This window comes from Cnephaeus nilssonii (genome assembly GCF_951640355.1).
Source record: "Cnephaeus nilssonii genome assembly, chromosome: 17".
NCBI classification, from domain to species: domain Eukaryota; kingdom Metazoa; phylum Chordata; class Mammalia; order Chiroptera; family Vespertilionidae; genus Cnephaeus; species Cnephaeus nilssonii.
The window spans coordinates 12,267,502-12,285,594 of record NC_137088.1 but is presented as its reverse complement, the minus strand read 5'-3'; the positions used below and the strand labels follow the sequence as shown (position 1 = coordinate 12,285,594).

The following is an 18,093-nucleotide window of genomic DNA, read 5'->3' as shown; positions in this document are numbered from 1 at the left end:
TCCTCCCAAAACAAACTGTGTCACATAATTACATAAATAGTGATACTTCAACAAAATAAAGGATGCTTTAATTCTTAATCTTTTCCTCTATCCCTGTCTGAATGTGCATGCCTAAGCTTCTCTAGTCAATAATGTGCCCAAAGTATAGAGTTAAACCATAAAACCTAACTACCAGTTAATAGTAATTTCTTACACGATTAAACACTTACCCTTTGTTAGAAATTACCTTGTGCACTTTATGTAGATTAGTTCAGTCTTCACAACAGTCCTGAGATAGATACTATTATTATTCTCGTTTTGCAGGTGAGAAAATTGAGTTTTCCAGTTAGTAAACTGACCTTGGTTACACAGTAATTAAGTTTATTACGTCCACTGAGGGAGTATAGTCAGAGTTGAAATATTTTCTTTTGAATTATGTTTTACTTAGATGGACAGTTCATTCATTTGTTTCTGTATTCAAGTTTTGATTTAATTTTAATTTTGAATGTGAAAAAATGTTTATGATTCAAAAGAGAAATCTTATTCTTTTTCTTTCCATTTTGTTCCCATCCACTTTCTATAAGTTATCATATTCACTAGTTTCTGGTTTATCCTTAGTGCTTTTCTTTTTTGCAGAAAATACATATGCATACATATGTACATTATATATTATGTGTATGTAAATCTTTATATTCAGATTTCTCTCTTTCTCAAAATTCAGCATCGCACGCACGCACGCACGCATGCACTTCTGCACCTTTTTTCTCCATTTAACAATATGTCGTGGGAGTCATTTGGAAGTAAGATTTTTAGCCACATTGTCTAACATCTGATTCCACTAGATCTCTTAAACAGACTTTGTCATGTCCATCCAGGTATGACACATTCTCTTCTTCCTTTAGCGTGTCTATGATTTGATGCTTCTTGGACCTCAGGAGTCATATTTCTTTCCGCTGCCTACACCCTAATTTTCTTTCTCTTTTTTTTCATATATTTTTATTCATTTCAGAGAGGAAGGGAGAGGGAAAGAGAGATAGAAACATTAATGACAAGAGAGAATCATTGTTCGGCTACCTCCTGCACGCCCCATATGGGTGAATTGAGTCCATAACCCAGGCTTCTGGTTTCTTTTGCAATTAAACTAAGGTTTTCTTTCTTTTTTTCTTTTTTCTTTTAAGGTTGTAAATGTATTAAAATCCTTACTGACAAATCTTGATGAAGTAAAGAAGGAAAGAGAGGGTCTAGAGAATGACCTGAAATCAGTGAATTTTGATATGACAAGCAGATTTTTGACTGCTTTGGCTCAAGATGGTGTTATAAATGAAGAAGCTCTTTCTGTTACTGAGCTGGATCGAATCTATGGAGGTCTTACGACGAAAGTCCAAGAATCTCTAAAGAAACAGGAAGGACTTCTTAAGAATATTCAGGTGTACTTCATATACTTTAATAAGATTTATGTTTTAAAAAAATTAAAGATAAGCCTATTCTAAATCTATGTTCATTTAGGATTATCTTTTTTTGCAAGTGTACATGTTAATAGTAATCTATAATCATTATTGATTATTTTATCATACACTGAATTTGTGATGTTTTTACTAAGGAAAGATTTAAAGCACAGTGCTACCCCAAAATAAATATTTATTAAATTTCTAGTAATTACTGCATGTAATATATGATTTTCATAGTTGGAAAAGTATCAATAAAAATGTTAGGAGCTGTGTTAGTTTGATAAATAAATGTAAATACATAAATTTTTCTCTTAACAAGGTTTCACACCAGGAATTTTCAAAAATGAAACAATCTAACAATGAAGCTAACTTAAGAGAAGAAGTTTTGAAGAATTTAGCTGCTGCATATGACAACTTTGTTGAACTTGTAGCTAATTTGAAGGAAGGCACAAAGGTATGGTGTACTAGAGAAACAGTAGCTATCCAGTATAGATGTGAATATGTAATTTGGGAAGTTAATTGTGTGTTTTTTTCCCAGTTGGATCAATTTTTTTTTTTTTGCCTTGAATTTGTTAGCTTTAATGACTTTTGCCTCTGAGAAGTTTGTTATAAGATCTTAATGAAGGTGGCAACATTTCATGGGAACTTGGATGAATTGTGTATTTCACGAGGCAGAAAGTGGTTTAATATTTGATGTAACAGGAATTAGCCCAGAGATATCAAAAGCCAATGGCACCTTTTTTTTGGGGGGGTGTGTGTATGTGGGGGTGTGGAAAGCTGACCAATTTGAATGACTTATGAGGAAACAGCTGATCTGTGGTGGGGAAGGTGGGTGGGTGGATATGGCTTTTATATTCTGTGCTTTATATTGGATGATGATAGACTTGTGATCTGTCTGAGTCTCAAGAGTGCTTACTCAATATGTTTTTCAGTATTTTATTGCCTATTCTTTAAAGAGTTTAGGGAAATGCTTGTATTTTTACCAATTGCTTTGCTTATGAGGGAACAAGTGATTTTTAAGTTTACTGACACTTCACTCCTTTGGTACTTTAATTCCATTATGATCATTGGATAAAGTTATCTTGATGAAAATACAGTAGATATCATGTAAAACCCTCTAAAGAGTGGGTAGAAATACTGCAGAGCCTTTCAAAATAGAGAGGATAGTAAAATATTTTAATTTTGTTTAATAAAATGCTTTGTTGAAATAGACAAGTGGGAATTCTTCTGAGGGCTTCTGAAATGATGCTGCATTTCTGAAGTGAATGTGCAGATCTAGTCCTTCCAATGAAATAGGGCTAGTGTGTTAGGAATTGGGAAAATGTACACAACATGGTCATGAAACTTTTAACTTGTTACCATTTAATTTTTAGTGACATTGTTCTCTAAAAGCGATTTTATTATTTTTATTTTCTTTAGGAGTCTTATTAAGTTAGACTTAAGTAGTATGACTTGTCTAATGTAGAAAATTTTAGTTTTTCACTTTTAACTGTTATTGACAATTGAGCTTTAGGTTGTATTCCTCCTTAGATTAAAAATTGTTCTGGTTTATTACTTGTATTTGTTCTTTGCTTATAGTTTTACAACGAGCTGACCGAAATCCTAGTCCGGTTCCAGAACAAGTGCAGTGATATAGTGTTTGCACGGAAAACAGAAAGAGATGAACTCTTAAAGTAAGTTTGTTTTCTATATTAAATTGTACTTAAAGTATTTTTGTTTACAAAACCAACCTTGTGAAGACTTTTGGGGTAAACTTGACAGTGTGAGATAGCAATTTCTTTCCTTTGCTCCTGGGTATTTTATAAAACAAGTAAGCAAAAATCTGCATGGTCCAGAAACAAAAAGGTAGAAAAGGGCAGAAGCTCTAGATGTAGGAAGTACAGTGATGTCACAGAAATGGTAATAAAGCAGCTCAGGGCGGCAGATCTCAGGAAATGCTGATAAACGTAAGTAGTTTACTTTGTGGTGGCAAATAGGTTCCTTACATAAACTAGAGGTACAGAACCTGGGGAAGACGGCGAAATTACTTTCTGAAGGAGACGACTGAGAGAGCTGGGCCAGTAACAGGACTCATTCCATGCTTAGTAATCAAGAGAGAGTTGACACAGCATTGATACTAAGAGACTATATTTATTAAGGTGAAAAAATGGACAAAATGTAACAAAACCTATAGATGAAGAACATTCACCAAAATAATATTGTCACAGGACAGGTGAAAATTTGGAGCTAACATTTTACTATGGAAAAGAAAAGGGTTAGGAAGCAATCTTTCTAAGGCACATGGAAAACAAATGCCAGGACTTGAGATGGTGAGTAAACAGGTGATAAAACGTGGTGTCGGAATTCATGAAAGAGAAGAGACAAACAAACCATCACAGATCTAAGATGAAATGGGAAGGAGCACAAAAGGAGAATAGAGACAGTGAAGAAAACACAGGAACACAGTAGAAATGTAGAAGTAAAAAAAAAAAAAAAAAGAAACCAAAGTAAAGATAGAATTAGAGATGGGCAAAGAAAAACCAAGATTGAATTATTATGTCAGAAGCCTTATTACCTAATTTATAAAGAACTCCTAGATAGTCCAGAGGAGGAAAAACCCAGTGGAAAAGTGAGCAAAGGATGCAAACAAAAGAAAATGCACACATTGAAATTACTCAGAAATAACACTTTTCAGGTTGGCAAAAATCTAGATGTTGTTTAACATGCTTCATTAGCACACATGGGGGCATAGGCCCCATGCATTGCTGTGAGAGTGCACATTGGTGCAGTCCTTGTGTGGAGCACTTTAGCTACCAAGGTCAGGATTACAAATCCATATATCCTTTAAGGCACTTATTCTGTTTTTGAGAATTTATTCTGAGGATATATTAGCATATGCTAGAAATGACATATTTATGAGCTAATTCATTTCTGCATTGCTTGTAGCGGTAAAAGAATAGAAACAAATCAAACATCCAGGGCTGGTGAAATGAATGAAGCTACAGCTAGCTGTACACTGAAATACTATGCAGCTATTTACAAAAAGAAAATGTTTTCTGTTTGCTGATATGGAAGGTTTGCTAAGATAGTTAATGTACAGAAAAGGTTAGGTACAGAACAGTTTGTAAAGTATGTTATTTTTTTGTGTGAAAAGGGAGAAAATATATGCATTTGAATTGTTTTATTTATGCATAAGTAAACTCAGGATGGGCTCCTAAGAAAGAATAGTGGGTATCTGTCTGGGTGTGAATGGTGGCGTGGGAACTGGCAGGCAGGGGTCTTTCACTTTTTAAAGTTTTGAGTCATGTGAAAGAATATATAATATTTTCAGATAATTACATTAATCTAGATAATGGGATTTCATGTTTTTATAGTCAAAACCAAGTATTCTGATTTTAACTTTTTGGATTGTGTTCATCCACCCCCTCCACTTTTTATTTTTGAGCTGTAGAACCTTTTGCTCAAACTCTGTCTTACAGAGAATCTCTGTTTGTAAAATAGATAAAAATGGATCTAGCTCAGATCCAGGGTGCAGGCCTTGTAGCGGGACCTTTGTTAAAATCACTGTTATGCTCAGGGCCTAAATTCTTTAAAACATTCTTATTGAATGTCAAAAACAAGAAAAGTATATATAGATGTATATCTTGTTGAATTTTCACAAACTGAGCACACCCCTGCACTGAGCACTTTTAAGCACCCCAGAAGCATGGCTAATGCATCCATCCAGTCATTACCCACTCCCCCATGGCAACCACTGTCTCGACTGAGAGTATAGACTTGTTTCTACACTATGTACTCTTGTCAATATTATATTAGTGAGATCATCTTTATGATGTTCTTATATATATTTCATCATAGGAATCTACAGTCTTATCAGTACTATTATTGAGTATTTGAGTAGATTTTAGTTTTGGGCTATTGTAAATAGTGTGGGCATGAAGGTTCTAAAACACTGTCCAATATTACTGTTAGCAGTAAAAGAAGAGAAACAAATCAGATGTCTAGGGCTGGTAAAAGAAAGAAAGGTACATCTGTATGGTGATACTATGCAGTCACATGTACAACTTAAAATTTAAAATCACTAGTAGCCACATTAAAAAAAGCTAAAAGAAACAGGCAACATAAAATTAAGTAATACATTTTGTTTAACCCAGTATATCCAAAGTAGCATCATTTCAAAATATAATCAATGCAAAAATTATGAATAAGATAGTTTATTCCTCTCTCCCCACACTAAATCTTAGAAATCTGGTATGTAATTTATGCTTACAGTACTTCAGTTTTATTTGAGATTTTGGGATGGATTTCAGTTTATCTTCGTAGAGGAGATTTAAAGATGTTTTTATGTGTTGTTTTTTTTAATACTGTATTTTAATGATCTTTTCAACTATATGAATTTACCTTAGTAATATATTTTGAGGTATCTTTTAACATGAAATATCTCCGTGCCATACTTTTTTGAATATCTTTAAAAAGTATTTATTAAGAAATTTACAAAATGGTTTGACTAGGTTAGTTTACTCACCTGTTATGGTTTCTATAAATAGTGATTAAAATATTAGCGAGGTGACTATGAGGTGACTATGAGCTGTTGTAATTTTCTGGTTATTATGTTAGGAGTTTCTCATCTAGAGGATGACCTCTTATTAAGACTGGGCAGTCGCCCTAGCTGGTTTGGCTCAGTGGATAGAGCATTAGCCTGCGGACTGAAGGGTCCTGGGTTTGATTCTGATCAAGGGCATATGCCTGGGTCTCAGGCTTGATCCCCAGTTGGGGGCGATCAATGATTCTCTCTTATTAATGTTTCTATCTCTCTATTCCCTTCTCCCTTCCTCTCTGATATTAATAAAAATATATTGAGGGAAAAAAAGAGAGTGGGCAGTCATTTAGGACCACTTGCCCAGTTTGACATGTTCTTTACTCTAGCTGTAACTATGATCTCTGAAAGTTTACCTTTTTCTCTAGGCTTCAGAAGTAGCATAAGAACTAATTTAATTTTATTAAATAGTAGGGAGATAAGATTTCAGGTAGTTCTAGTCAAGAACAGAAATGTAGCATGTTTTAAAATACCATCATTGTTTTGAATCTATTTTCTGTGTTTCATGTATGAAGAAAAGAAAAACATGTGATATTTTCTATGTGTTGGGTTAATTTTATTGTGTTAATTTCTAACACTTGTCTTTAATAAGGGACTTGCAACAAAGCATTGCCAGAGAACCTAGTGCTCCTTCAATTCCTACACCTGCCTACCAGTCCTCTCCAGCAGGAGGACCTACCCCCACTCCTCCAACTCCAGCGCCAAGAACCATTGCGGTCAGTAAGCAAACCTTTGTACATGGAAGTTTACATTAGTGACAGCTTGCTTGCTGTAAAGGATGGAACAGACTTCACGTTGGATAAATCTGGTGTCACCATTTTGATCAGGTGACCAACGTGATGTTTTGCAATGTGAAGAATTCTTGCCAAAAAATCTTTAACTTGAATCTAATCAAGTCTTTAGAACCAACTTTCAGTTTATAGCAAATGGGGTGATGAAACAAGAAGTTAAAATTGTGCCAGTAGGAAACAATTGGACAAGTCTAGAACTGGGACATTTTGTGAGATACCTGGCTTGATCTTTTCTAAAAGGGGATGTCATAGAAAGGAAAACATAGGCTTGTTTAAGGCTAAAAGAGTGGAAAAATTCATAATAACCAAGCGCAATACATGAATCTTGATTGGATCCATAAAAACACTTGTCAGAGCTTCTTTTGGTGATAAGTAGGGAAACTTAAATGTGGAGTGGATACTTGATGGTATTAGGGAATAAGAGTTAATTTTCTTAGGGTGAAGTGGTCCTATGATTATGTAGGAGAATATTAGAACTTACATGTATAGTATACTATTCTTTTAAGTGTTCTGGTCTTTAAAAAATTTCATAATATGTTGGGATCAGGATGAGATTACAGTAATAAAATGTACCTGACCTGCTCCTTCCTCCCACCTCAGTTGTCTATTGGTGGGAGAAGCAGTGAGCAGTAAATGATTAAATATTGGGCATCAGGAAAAGAGTAGTGGCTACCGAGGATCCACAAATCGGAGAATTAGCCCTAGCCGGTTTGGCTCAGTGGATAGAGCGTCAGCCTGCGGATGAAAGGGTCCCAGGTTTGATTCTGGTCAACGGCACGTACCTCGGTTGCAGGCTTCTCCCCAGCCCGTGCCCTGGTTGGGGCTTGTGCAGGAGGCAATCAATTGGTGTGTTTCTCTCACATCGATATTTCTGTCTTTCCCTCTCTCTTAAAACAAAAACAAAAAAACAAAAAAAAAGTCCTCAGATGAGGATTAAATAAACAAACAGCAAATTGGAGGATTATTCCTCAACTATGATACATTTCTAGAGAAATAAGCCAACATTTAAGAATGGGAATTAGAAGTGTATCTAGTTGGAGTCTGTAGAGTTTTTTTCATGTCCCCTCATTTATTTTATTTGGTAGCAATTTGAAAGAAACATGAAACATTTTGTAGTTACTGCTGACTTTTCCTTATAGCCTAGTAAGCCTCAGCCCCCAGCCCGGCCTCCACCTCCCACGTTTCCAGCAAATCGAGCGCCTGCTGCTGCTGCCTCAGCTCCCGCGGTGACTGGAACTCCTGCACCTGCTGCATCCCAGACTCCTGGCTCAGCTCCCCTTCCACAGGCTCAGGGTCCCCCCTACCCCACCTATCCAGGATATCCCGGGTAAGGCGGAAACTTTGTTTATCCCAGTGAATCAGCTAATGTTCTGCTCTGGTTAACCTGTTAAATACAGGTTTGTTGCTGCTCTGAATGGACGTGTCATAAATGAAGAAGCTACATTGTCAGCTCATACAGAACTAAAAATAATGCTATAGTCACTTATTTGAGTAGTTGGGATAGCTATTTCCCAAGCATATTTATGTTTTTAGTTTTTACGTATTGGGCTTATATCAAATAAATTTCTTCTGTATGGAATTCAGAATACGTTTCCTTGATCCTATTTATTTAGGTGATAAACACGTGCCTTTTCTGAGCTTGGCATGAGCCAGACTGATACGGCCTTATTTATATTCCTGTACTTTGAAATATTCGCATTCTGATAAACTGTTGAGCAGAAATTTATGTAATTATGGAATTTATTTTCTTAAAAATCTGCTTTCTTTGTGATAATTGGTTAAAAATCAAGACATTTGACTATTTTTTAAAGTGTGTTTCAAACTTTATTAAGCCCATTCTGTCTTTCCACTGTTAAGAATTTTATAAACAGTAAATTTATATGCATTACAGTGAACTTGATATTCTTTCATTTCAATTAATAACGGGATTAGGAACACTTTTCTCTAACAGGTACCTTGAAACAGCTGTTTTCTTCTCTCCACTGTTTTCTAATAGACTTGAGAAATGGAGACAAATGGCTTTCTTGAAAAAACTGGTATTAGAATAATTACAATGTTTCGTTTTTTTCGTATTTGATTTATCAATCCAATTTTTTTCTTCTTCCCATCAGGTATTGCCAAATGCCCATGCCCATGGGCTATAACCCTTATGCGTACGGCCAGTACAATATGCCATATCCGCCAGTGTATCATCAGAACCCTGGACAGGCTCCGTTCCCAGGACCCCAGCAGCCTTCATACCCCTTCCCTCAACCCCCACAGCAGCCTTACTATCCACAGCAGTAATATGTCAGCTCAGAAGCTCAGCTGGTTCAGTTCAAAGGGAAAGAAATACTATCTGCAATAAGTGTACTAAACTCCACGCTCTGGTTAATCTAATGCACTCTACTCTGAATGCAGTGTATAATTTTTGTCTGCGGCTACAAACTGAAAGCTGTGCCCCAGTTCCACATTTGATTGCACATGTGAGATTTGCTGCTGTTGCAGTATAAACACTAGGTATAATAGGATCTGAAATAAATTATATTACACTTCATAAAAGTTGAAATAAGAAATTAAACCCACAAGAGAAACCTTTGAAATAAATATACTTATGTCTACATAAGCTATGATTGGAATATCAGATACTTACAGTGATGGTTTAAATACTGATATTCAAGAAAACCAAGTTTTCTTTTGGTTTATTGATTTGGTTTAATTTCCATTATGCTATTTTGCATAATCAAAGCATTGTAATCTTATAATTTAAAAATAAATTACTTAAGAACAGTTTTTATTGTTATGTTTTGTCATTGATTCTCATTACTGTCTAATTTCTTTGTAGTATTAGTCTCATATGTACGTGAGTTAAACTGATACTGTGTTTAAGTGCATGATTAGTGCAGGTTAATAGTCAGGTTCAAGTACATTTTATAGGAAAACGAAAAGTATCATAGTTTATCTTTTATGTGCTGATTAGTATATTAATTTTGAAATTTATTTTGAAAAGTCCTATAATGTGGAAGGAACACAATTGGTACCAAAGATTCTTCAAATAAATATACAAATAAATATGTATGTTTAATGTTATATTAATTTCTCCAAGAAATTGGTACAAATCCTGGTAATTATTTTTTTTATAACCTGGTTAAAATGCATTATGGACAATACTGTCTAATATAATGGGATTGTTTAAAGAAAATTTACTGTACCCTTTTCCTTTTTTCCACCTTACTGTCTTAACTTGGTAACATTTAATGCACAATGTATGTGAGTAGATTGAAGCCCTTTCATTTTTATGCTCCTAAAGATTGGACTATTTTATAATTCAGGAAGCACACAAAACAGTTGTTGGGAGCATATGCCAATTCTGGAATAGGCTGTGTATTTAATATTAATCTCTGCTGTTAAGATAACTAATCACTGTCTAAACCTCAGTAAAAGCAGTGAGCCATGCTTCATGGAATGAGGAAATGAGAAAGGAATGAGTTGTTTGATATCACAGTGGGATCTGTTCTGTGTGAGATTCATTTCTGAACACATCAGGCACATGAGCAGTTTTCCAATGGATTGGTTTATGTTTATTTTTTAAGTTTTAATGCCTACATTTTCTTGCATTATTGTTTCATTTAAATGGTACTGTCACTTGGTCCACTGTTGTTTTCATTGGCAGTTTGGGTTTATATTTTAAATGTTCGACTGAAGGTGTGATTGTAAAAGAGAGTGAATTGGTTATAAAATATATGTATATTTCAAAATCTTCGTTGTATGTAGAAAACATGAAGGCATGTTACTGCAATATAAATGAGCTTTACATGGAATATTACAATTGGTTTAAAGTCCAGTAGTTAAAACCTTGGCAAAAGATAGGTTTTTACATATCAAAGCTAAGTTTTATTCATGTGGAATCATCAAGTGTGACATGGCTTGTTTGACTCTAGTGTTAATGACATTTAAGTTCCACATTCTTAATTCTCAAGGTGTCATATACTAACAGTAAGATACTCCGTGAGAGGGGTATTCCAAATTGCTAGTTTGTAACTCTTACTAATGCAGAAAAAAACAAAAACAAAGTTGGCCTGAATATTCTCTTGGGGAAAGATGGTGCTAAAGAAAGAGTAAGTGCATCCAAAGGCCAAAAGAGAAGTTCTAAGGCCTTTAGCCCATTTCCCGTGCTAAGCTAGGCCTGCTCCCAGAGTGCCCGGGAAGATGGTTAAAACATTCTAGGAGAGGAGACTCAGCCTGGTGACAGCCTCTTGCAGCATGCCCGAGCTGCTCAGCAGCCCAGAACCGTTCCCCCTGCCCGTCCCCTCACCCCTTGGATCACCGAGGATGCTTTCTTCTGGCCATCTGTGTCTAGGTGCCGACGACCCAGGGCCTGCAGGCCTCCGTTGGCACGTCTGTGTTTATAGGCCTGTCTACTTCCATCCTGATGGCTCATGGAAGGACGTTTCTCTGAAGTCCATTTTGCATTCTAGCAAACAAGAATGAAGCCTTCACTGGGCTCCTTTTTATCAAACATTTTTATCCTTTGCTTAGCTTCCAGTATCCTACAAGATAACCCTAAGAAGGGTGTTCTGGATAATGCTGTTTTAGAGATAGGAGAGTGTCACTCTAGTTCAGGTATGTTCATACCCGTGTTTATAACTAGGCCTTTTGATGATCTTCTGGGACACCATTTCCAGACCATTTAGGTTCGACTTTGGAACACTGTTTCAGAATGGATTATACTTCGGTGGTGGAGCTCTGGCTAGAGAGCCACTAAACACTAACTTCTTATTCCTTTTTCTTAGTTGCAGACGGATGGTCTGACTTCTCAGTCTCGTGTAAAGTACCGGGCTGTTCCTCTGCCCCCTGCTCTTTGTTCTCAGTTAAGGAAGATACTCATACATCACTGCAAACCATTCTGTCCTTGTGAGATAACCATGTTCCTGTCCCCCCAGCTTGCAATGTGTAATCTCCCCTCCCCAAATCTAAATGTTACAGAACAAAGACCCAGATTTCACAGCCTTCTGTCCCTGACCTTCTTATCCCGGTGTTGAACTAGCCTTTCTAGTCCAACACAGATTTTGTAAAAAGTTTTCCATGAGAGCTTTACAGTTTGCGAAAGTGCTTTGTACAATGCAACTTGTTAAGTAGGTTTTAGTTTGCCAGTGGGAATTTTTTTTATCAGTATATCTTGAAGAATCTTGCTATTAACCTAGTGGCATCTCTCTCTTTTTTTTCTTAAACTGCAATTCTTAGTTGATTCACAGAACAGGATACAAAGTAGGAAAAACCAGTGCTATAGTATTATTATTACTAGTTTAAATGTAGACTTTAAAACTAAATGGTGATTATACGATTTACATGGAAGAGCAAAGAAGGAAAAATTCTATTTTTAAAGAAAAAGAGAATATTCAGGCTTTATTTCTGGTATGAAGTTTATATTTTTAAAAAATCCTATATTATCACACCAGAGATTTTAGATTCTTTTCTGGTTACAAACATTGCTGGTAGTTGGATTATATTTCTATTGTATTCATTTCTCTTAGGGGGAAAATTGTAAAGAAACAAAGAGGTTCCAGATGAATGTATCCTGGAAATAAAAGTTGAAAGATTCTTACTTCCTTGGAGTATGAATTCTTATTTAAAGTGCTTATCCTTCAGCTCTATAGTTTCTGTAACTTCTTTAACAAATGGTGGGTTGGGAAATAAAAAAATTATAGCCACTTTGACTAGATGCATGAGACTACAAAAGGAAGACAATGTTTAAATGTTTTCCTAATAGCTGGCCACCCTGTGATTTATCATGGATGGACCATGTTTTTCGTTATGATTTGCCCCCAGTTTTTTCAGATGACTAATTTCAAGTGTCATTTTATGGGTTGATTTTTGAAAATGTTTGGCGAGATTATGTTAGTTGAGCAGCGGAGGGGGGTGATGAAACGCGTTCATCTTTTAAAGCATATTTTCTTCCTCGTTCTCCCATGTGCTAAGGTCAGCTGCAACTGTTTTATTATGTAGCTCAGAATACACGATTTGTCCTAAATTGTTGGTTTTGTATCCCTTTCAACAGTTCAAGGTGAATAGGCTAGCTTTAAGAATGAAGTCCAAATTCTTATTATGTATATTTTAAATATAGAAAAATTGGGCATAGTTAAATTATTAAAAAAAAAAATCATCACCCAAGGATATGTTTATACTGATTTTAGAGAGAGAAACATTGATGTGAGAGAGCAACATTGACCAGTTGCTCCCAGCTGTTCCCCACCCCCGAGCCTCCAGCCCGCCCCTACATGCGCTCTCAAGGAATTTATATTCCAGGAAAGAAAACAATTGAACTGGCAGTTGGTTTGAAGGTGATACTAAGATGTGAATTTGTGGCAGGGAGTTCTCCATGTTTTTCTCCCCTTTTCAGCTCCGGCTGTAGACCCTTTGCATGTTCCTGCCCCAGGTGGTGGTGTGGGCTGGGGGAGCAGAAGTTGGAGTCTGGGGCCAGGGTTTGAAGGAAGTGACAAAATCTCGAGGGGATAGCTTTTCGGTATAGAGGGATGGTGGCACGCTCCCAACAAGGCGGGGCTTCCATAGCTGAAGGGACATGAGTCTGGGCAGCATGAAACAGTGACTCAGCACCTGGCGTGGGGAGCCAGCAATGTGTGAGTCTGAGTTTTTTTTTTTTTTTTTTTTTTTTATTAAATATATTTCTATTGATTTCAGAGAGGGAGAGAGAGAGAGAGAGAGAGAGAAACATCAATGAGAGAACCATTGACTGGCTGCCTCCTGCACGCCCCCACTGGGGTTTGAGCCCGCGGCCTGGGCATGTGTTCTGACCTGGAATTGAACATGTTCTGTGTTCTGTCCTGGGAATCAACCACTGAACCACGCCGGCTGGGCAAGTCTGAGTTTTTTATCACCCTGTGTGGGGTGGGCTTTAGCGTCAGAAACAAATGACCGCAGTAAGTAAAGAAATGGATATTGCTTGTGTGCGTGGGTTGGTCATCTTTAATTCGCAGCCACCTGCTGCACGTGGGCCGTCTCTGGGACAGCGCAGGATGTTAGTGCTGTGCACATCTGCATGCGAGGTCTGATGGCAGCGCTGCATTCATATTCTCTTAATCTGTGCCTACTCTTACATGTGCCTATAGTTCTGTGGCGTCTGCCTTCATGCAAATGAAACCTTTTGCTGATTAATGCTTAGGGCATGTTGTGGAAGAGGGGGACTGAGAGCCACTCACAAGGGATGGCCTGTTGGAGTAGGTCACCACTTACCAGGGACTTCATCCAGGGAATTAGAGCCCCCCCCCCCCCCCCACTCCCCTGTCCTTGGAATGTCTTGCGACCCACCATTCTCACTAGGAACCAGTTTCAAGGTCGGAACCTTGAAAAGTAGGTGTTGAGACTCTCTGGACCGGGTACATGACAGAACCACGTTAAGGCCTCTGTATAAACTCTTTAGATTCTGGCAGGCAGTGCGGAGACCTACTCATCTTTAGTGGGTTGTTAGAGCCAGCCTGACCTGGGCCCCAGTTCTGGCCTCGGCCCCGAGCAGCTGTGTGATTCTGAGCAAGACATGCCCGCTGTCCACCTCCACAGCCTCACTGGTGAAACAGGTAACAATCCGTCCTCAGGATGGGGCAATGCCTGAAGGACTGCCCTCCCCCTTCCCCCCCTCCCCCCTCCCCCCCCCGGTGCTTAAACACGAATGGAATTGGCTGTCTGTCAAATACACAGGCTCTACTTGATTGCCAATGTGGTTCACAGCACAAAAAGTTCTAGGAACCTCCAGTTTTATTAACGAAAACTTTCTGGGTAAGAGTGGCAATTTCCAGTTGGACCACAAGAGGGCACTATTTCCCAACGAATGTTTTCGAAGATCACAGCAGGGCCTTATTCCCTCTTAAAACTCTTGTTCTAAAATTGGTTCAAGTTTTCTTTTTTACCCTTAGCAATGTAATTGGGGCCCTGTGAGGAGGCTCTGTATCCGATTCCCTGCCAAGAGCTGAAGCATCCTTGCATTGTGAATCCAGGAAGCTGTGAAACAAAAAAGTGAGTCTCTCAGGTGTGAGAACTCTTAGGGCCCACGGCACGCTTCCTGTCCCCTCCAAACCCCCAGACAAAAGCACACCTTGTAAAGCAGAGAGCACACTCGACTTGATATTCTGATAGGAACAGACCCTCTTTTAGGGTGGAAACCTGGCTGAAGGTTTTCCCTTAATTAAAGGCTGTGAGAGGAAAGTGTGTTTGTGAGTGGGAGAGGGGAGGAGGGCGGGGGAGGAGAACTTTATAGGCGGAGGGAGGATGTGATCCCATAATAAAAACCCGGGGACCCGGCCAGGCCTGCACTTGGTTCTGCAGTGTTTGTCCCCAGGGCTGATTTTAATGGGAACAATTTCACATGGTCCTTGTCCTTTGGCCACATCAGCACGCAGGTCACTGTATATATTGAAGGACTCAGAATAGAGGTCTCAGAGTGTCTAACTGCTAAAGGCAGCAGCCATTTTTACAAGTCAGCATCAAGCCGAGGCCCAGCTCTGCAAACCTCAGCTCGCCCTGAAGTAGGTCAGGCGGAAGGAAGGGCAGGGAGGTGCTGTGGGGGAGGGATCACTTCCACTGGGTATCCAGCGCTGGGTTCAGCCCTCACCCACGGACCCCAATTAACATCTGTTTCCCTGTCTGCTTCTCGGACCTTCAGTGATCGTGGCTGTTGTTTTTGCAATTTTAATTATGAGTAACACTGTCCTTTTTTTTCTTTCCCTCCCTCCCTCCCTCCCTCCCTCCCTCCCTCCCTCCCTCCCTCCCTCCCTCCCTCCCTCCCTCCTTCCCTCTCTTTCTACCCCTCTCACTCTCTGTCTTTCATTCACTCATTCCTTCACTCATGCATGAATGCCTCACAGAATGCGTGGCACATGTTGGCTAAACATGACTCCTCTGCATAGGGGCATTTGGGGGTATGTCTACTGCATGACCATCAGGCAAGTTGTCGATCAAGCAAGTTGACTGTCAGTTTCCTCCTGTATCAAACGGGCGTCACATTCCCTACCTCCTGAAATTATTGTGGGGCTTCAGAAAGCAAAGCGTGTACACAGTTAGCACCAGCCCTGGCTGTTGCTGTTGAGGGTCCTAGCATTGCTCCTTGAGCCTGTGGTGTCCACGGGGCAGGCAGTCATCAGCAGCCAAGTTCACCGACACCCTGGTGAACGTCAACGTCAAGCTCCTCATTCAAGTGCCGCAGGTTTACTTGGTGAGGGGACAGCGTGACAAACTCGGGATGGCCTGGGCGAAGTCCCAGATCTGACACCTAATGGCTGCAAGACCTGAAGCTAATGACGTAGCCCCTCTGTGCCTCGGTGTCCCCGTATCTAGAAAAGGCGCAGCGATGGCGCTTCCTGCAGGAGGTGATTAGGAGGTGACACAGGAAGAGCATTTAGCCTGGCCCCTGCCACACAGGAAGCCCTCAAGAGGCCGAGCTTGTATGACGGTTGCGATCGCCTGAGGCTACTTGTAAAGTGTTCTCTGATGACAAACCTAAGTCTGCTAGTCTGCCTAGACCAGGGGCTCCTGTCCCTGGACCCTGTCCCCTCCGCATGCTATGGTGAGAATGGGGGGGGCGGACAGTGGTGGTGGCGGGGTGTTGGGGGAAGTCACTGAGAGCACCTGACTGCCGATGAGTCCCCGAGGAGCTGGGCCCTGGCAGCTGCAGGCTGCTCACCCCTCCCTGGTGCTCGAACGTGCATCCTGCCCACCGTGCCCCCAGTGGGAGGCGGGTTCAAGGACGCAGCCTGCAGGGAGGCCCGTGCTGGGGAGACCTCTGTGCGGAACACGTGCCAGGCCCAGTTCAAGCCTCTACCTAAGCTTTCAGATCCTGGTGGACGGTGTGGCAATCCCCTTGTCTCGTGGCCGCCCCAGACAACCCCCTGGAGTAAGTTCCCTGGCTGCTGAAACTGCCACCTCCCAACCTGGGGTGGCCGGCTCTCTCCTCCGCCTCTCCCTGACCTCTGTGTATGGGCCCAGTTTTCCAACCAACATGGGTCCGAGGGGGTGGTGGGACTGTGGTGGGGGAGATGGTAGGAGTCGATGGAGATGGCGATGGGTGTTGGGGGGCAGTTGCTGGCAGTCTGGGTGCGGGAATGGGATGGAGTCCTTGGAGTTGATGATGGGCCAGGGAGGCAGCGGCAGTGGTGGGGGCGGAGGACTGGCCCTCTGACGCCTGGGAGGCCCCCGTGCTGTGACCAGCTTCAGGAGCGAGGTGGGGCCCCGATTGCAGGGTGGGTCGGGGTGCAGAGCTCCGCAGGACTCCTGACGGCACCCCTCAGCCTGGGTCTGTCCCGGGACTGACGCTGGAGGTCAGCTTCAGCATGTGGTCAGGAACTTGCCTCATTCCTTTTTGGACGTGCCGGCCCTTCTTATAGCCTCACCTCGTAGGACATTTCTCTCTCTCTCTCTCTCTCTCTCTCTCTCTCTCAGAGAAACCACAAGCACTTTAAAGATACGGTGCACATGTCTCCTGCCGTCCCTTTGATGTTGGGGTCAGATAAAAGCACCCCGCGTGATGGGCGACAAAATTGAGGTGATGCTTCAGGTCACATGTTTCTCAAACTATTGCAGCCCTCCCTGTGGCTGGCAGAAATAATTTTTGATGAAAAAAAGGGGCCATTTTGTTATATTTCAACCTCAGCCTCAACTAGGGAAAAGGAGACGGCAGGAAAAGCGCTGTCTTCTCTCTTTCAGGGGGCCGGGCGGGGCGCTGTCTCTCCGGTGGGTTGTCTGGGACCCTAATTCCTCTCCGAGGAGAGCCAGGTGCTGGGTGGGGCTGGTGCTGCAGGAGTGAGCCAGGGAGTAGAAGATGCGGTTTGTATTTTTAAACATTTTTTTATTGATGAGAGAGAGAGAGAGAGAGAGAGAGAGAGAGAGAGAGAGAGAGATTTGTTGTTTCACTTAGGCATTCATTGGTTGCTTCTTACACGTGCCGTGATCGGGTATCGAACCCATAACCTCGGTGTAGCCCGACGATGCTCTAACCGCTGAGCTACCCGGCCAGGGAGAAGTTTGCATTTTAAACTGGTGAGTGAGTGGTATTTGCACGGCCCTTGCCGTCCAGGGACCATTTTAGAGAGAGAGAGGGAAAAAGCCAACCTGTCATTCGACCACTTGGGAAACTACTTGCTCCCCCTTCGGCGAGGCGGAGAGAAACCCCACGCTCCTGGGGAGAGCCGCCGCTGGTGCCTCCGGACCTTGGAGGACAGGCTGCCGGGGCCCGTCCAGGCGGAGGGGCGCTCAAGGCGCTGGGCCCGGACAGGGCCCCTCGCTCGGGATGCGCTCACCGGGGGGAGGAACCAAG

The 18,093-nt window shown here is 40.9% G+C and overlaps 1 protein-coding gene across 1 annotated transcript in view; it reads left to right on the top strand.

Annotated features, from left to right (window-relative positions):
- PDCD6IP (programmed cell death 6 interacting protein) overlaps positions 1 to 9,566 on the top strand; it is a 44,578-nt gene extending 35,012 nt beyond the window's left edge. The window contains exons 13-18 of the mRNA XM_079794424.1: positions 1,158 to 1,406; positions 1,747 to 1,881; positions 3,006 to 3,100; positions 6,596 to 6,719; positions 7,934 to 8,121; positions 8,906 to 9,566. Of these exons, the coding sequence (XP_079650550.1) occupies positions 1,158 to 1,406; positions 1,747 to 1,881; positions 3,006 to 3,100; positions 6,596 to 6,719; positions 7,934 to 8,121; positions 8,906 to 9,080 (966 nt within the window). The 3' untranslated portion in view covers positions 9,081 to 9,566. The remainder of the gene's footprint in view (positions 1 to 1,157; positions 1,407 to 1,746; positions 1,882 to 3,005; positions 3,101 to 6,595; positions 6,720 to 7,933; positions 8,122 to 8,905) is intronic.
- Positions 9,567 to 18,093: the final 8,527 nt, after the last annotated feature.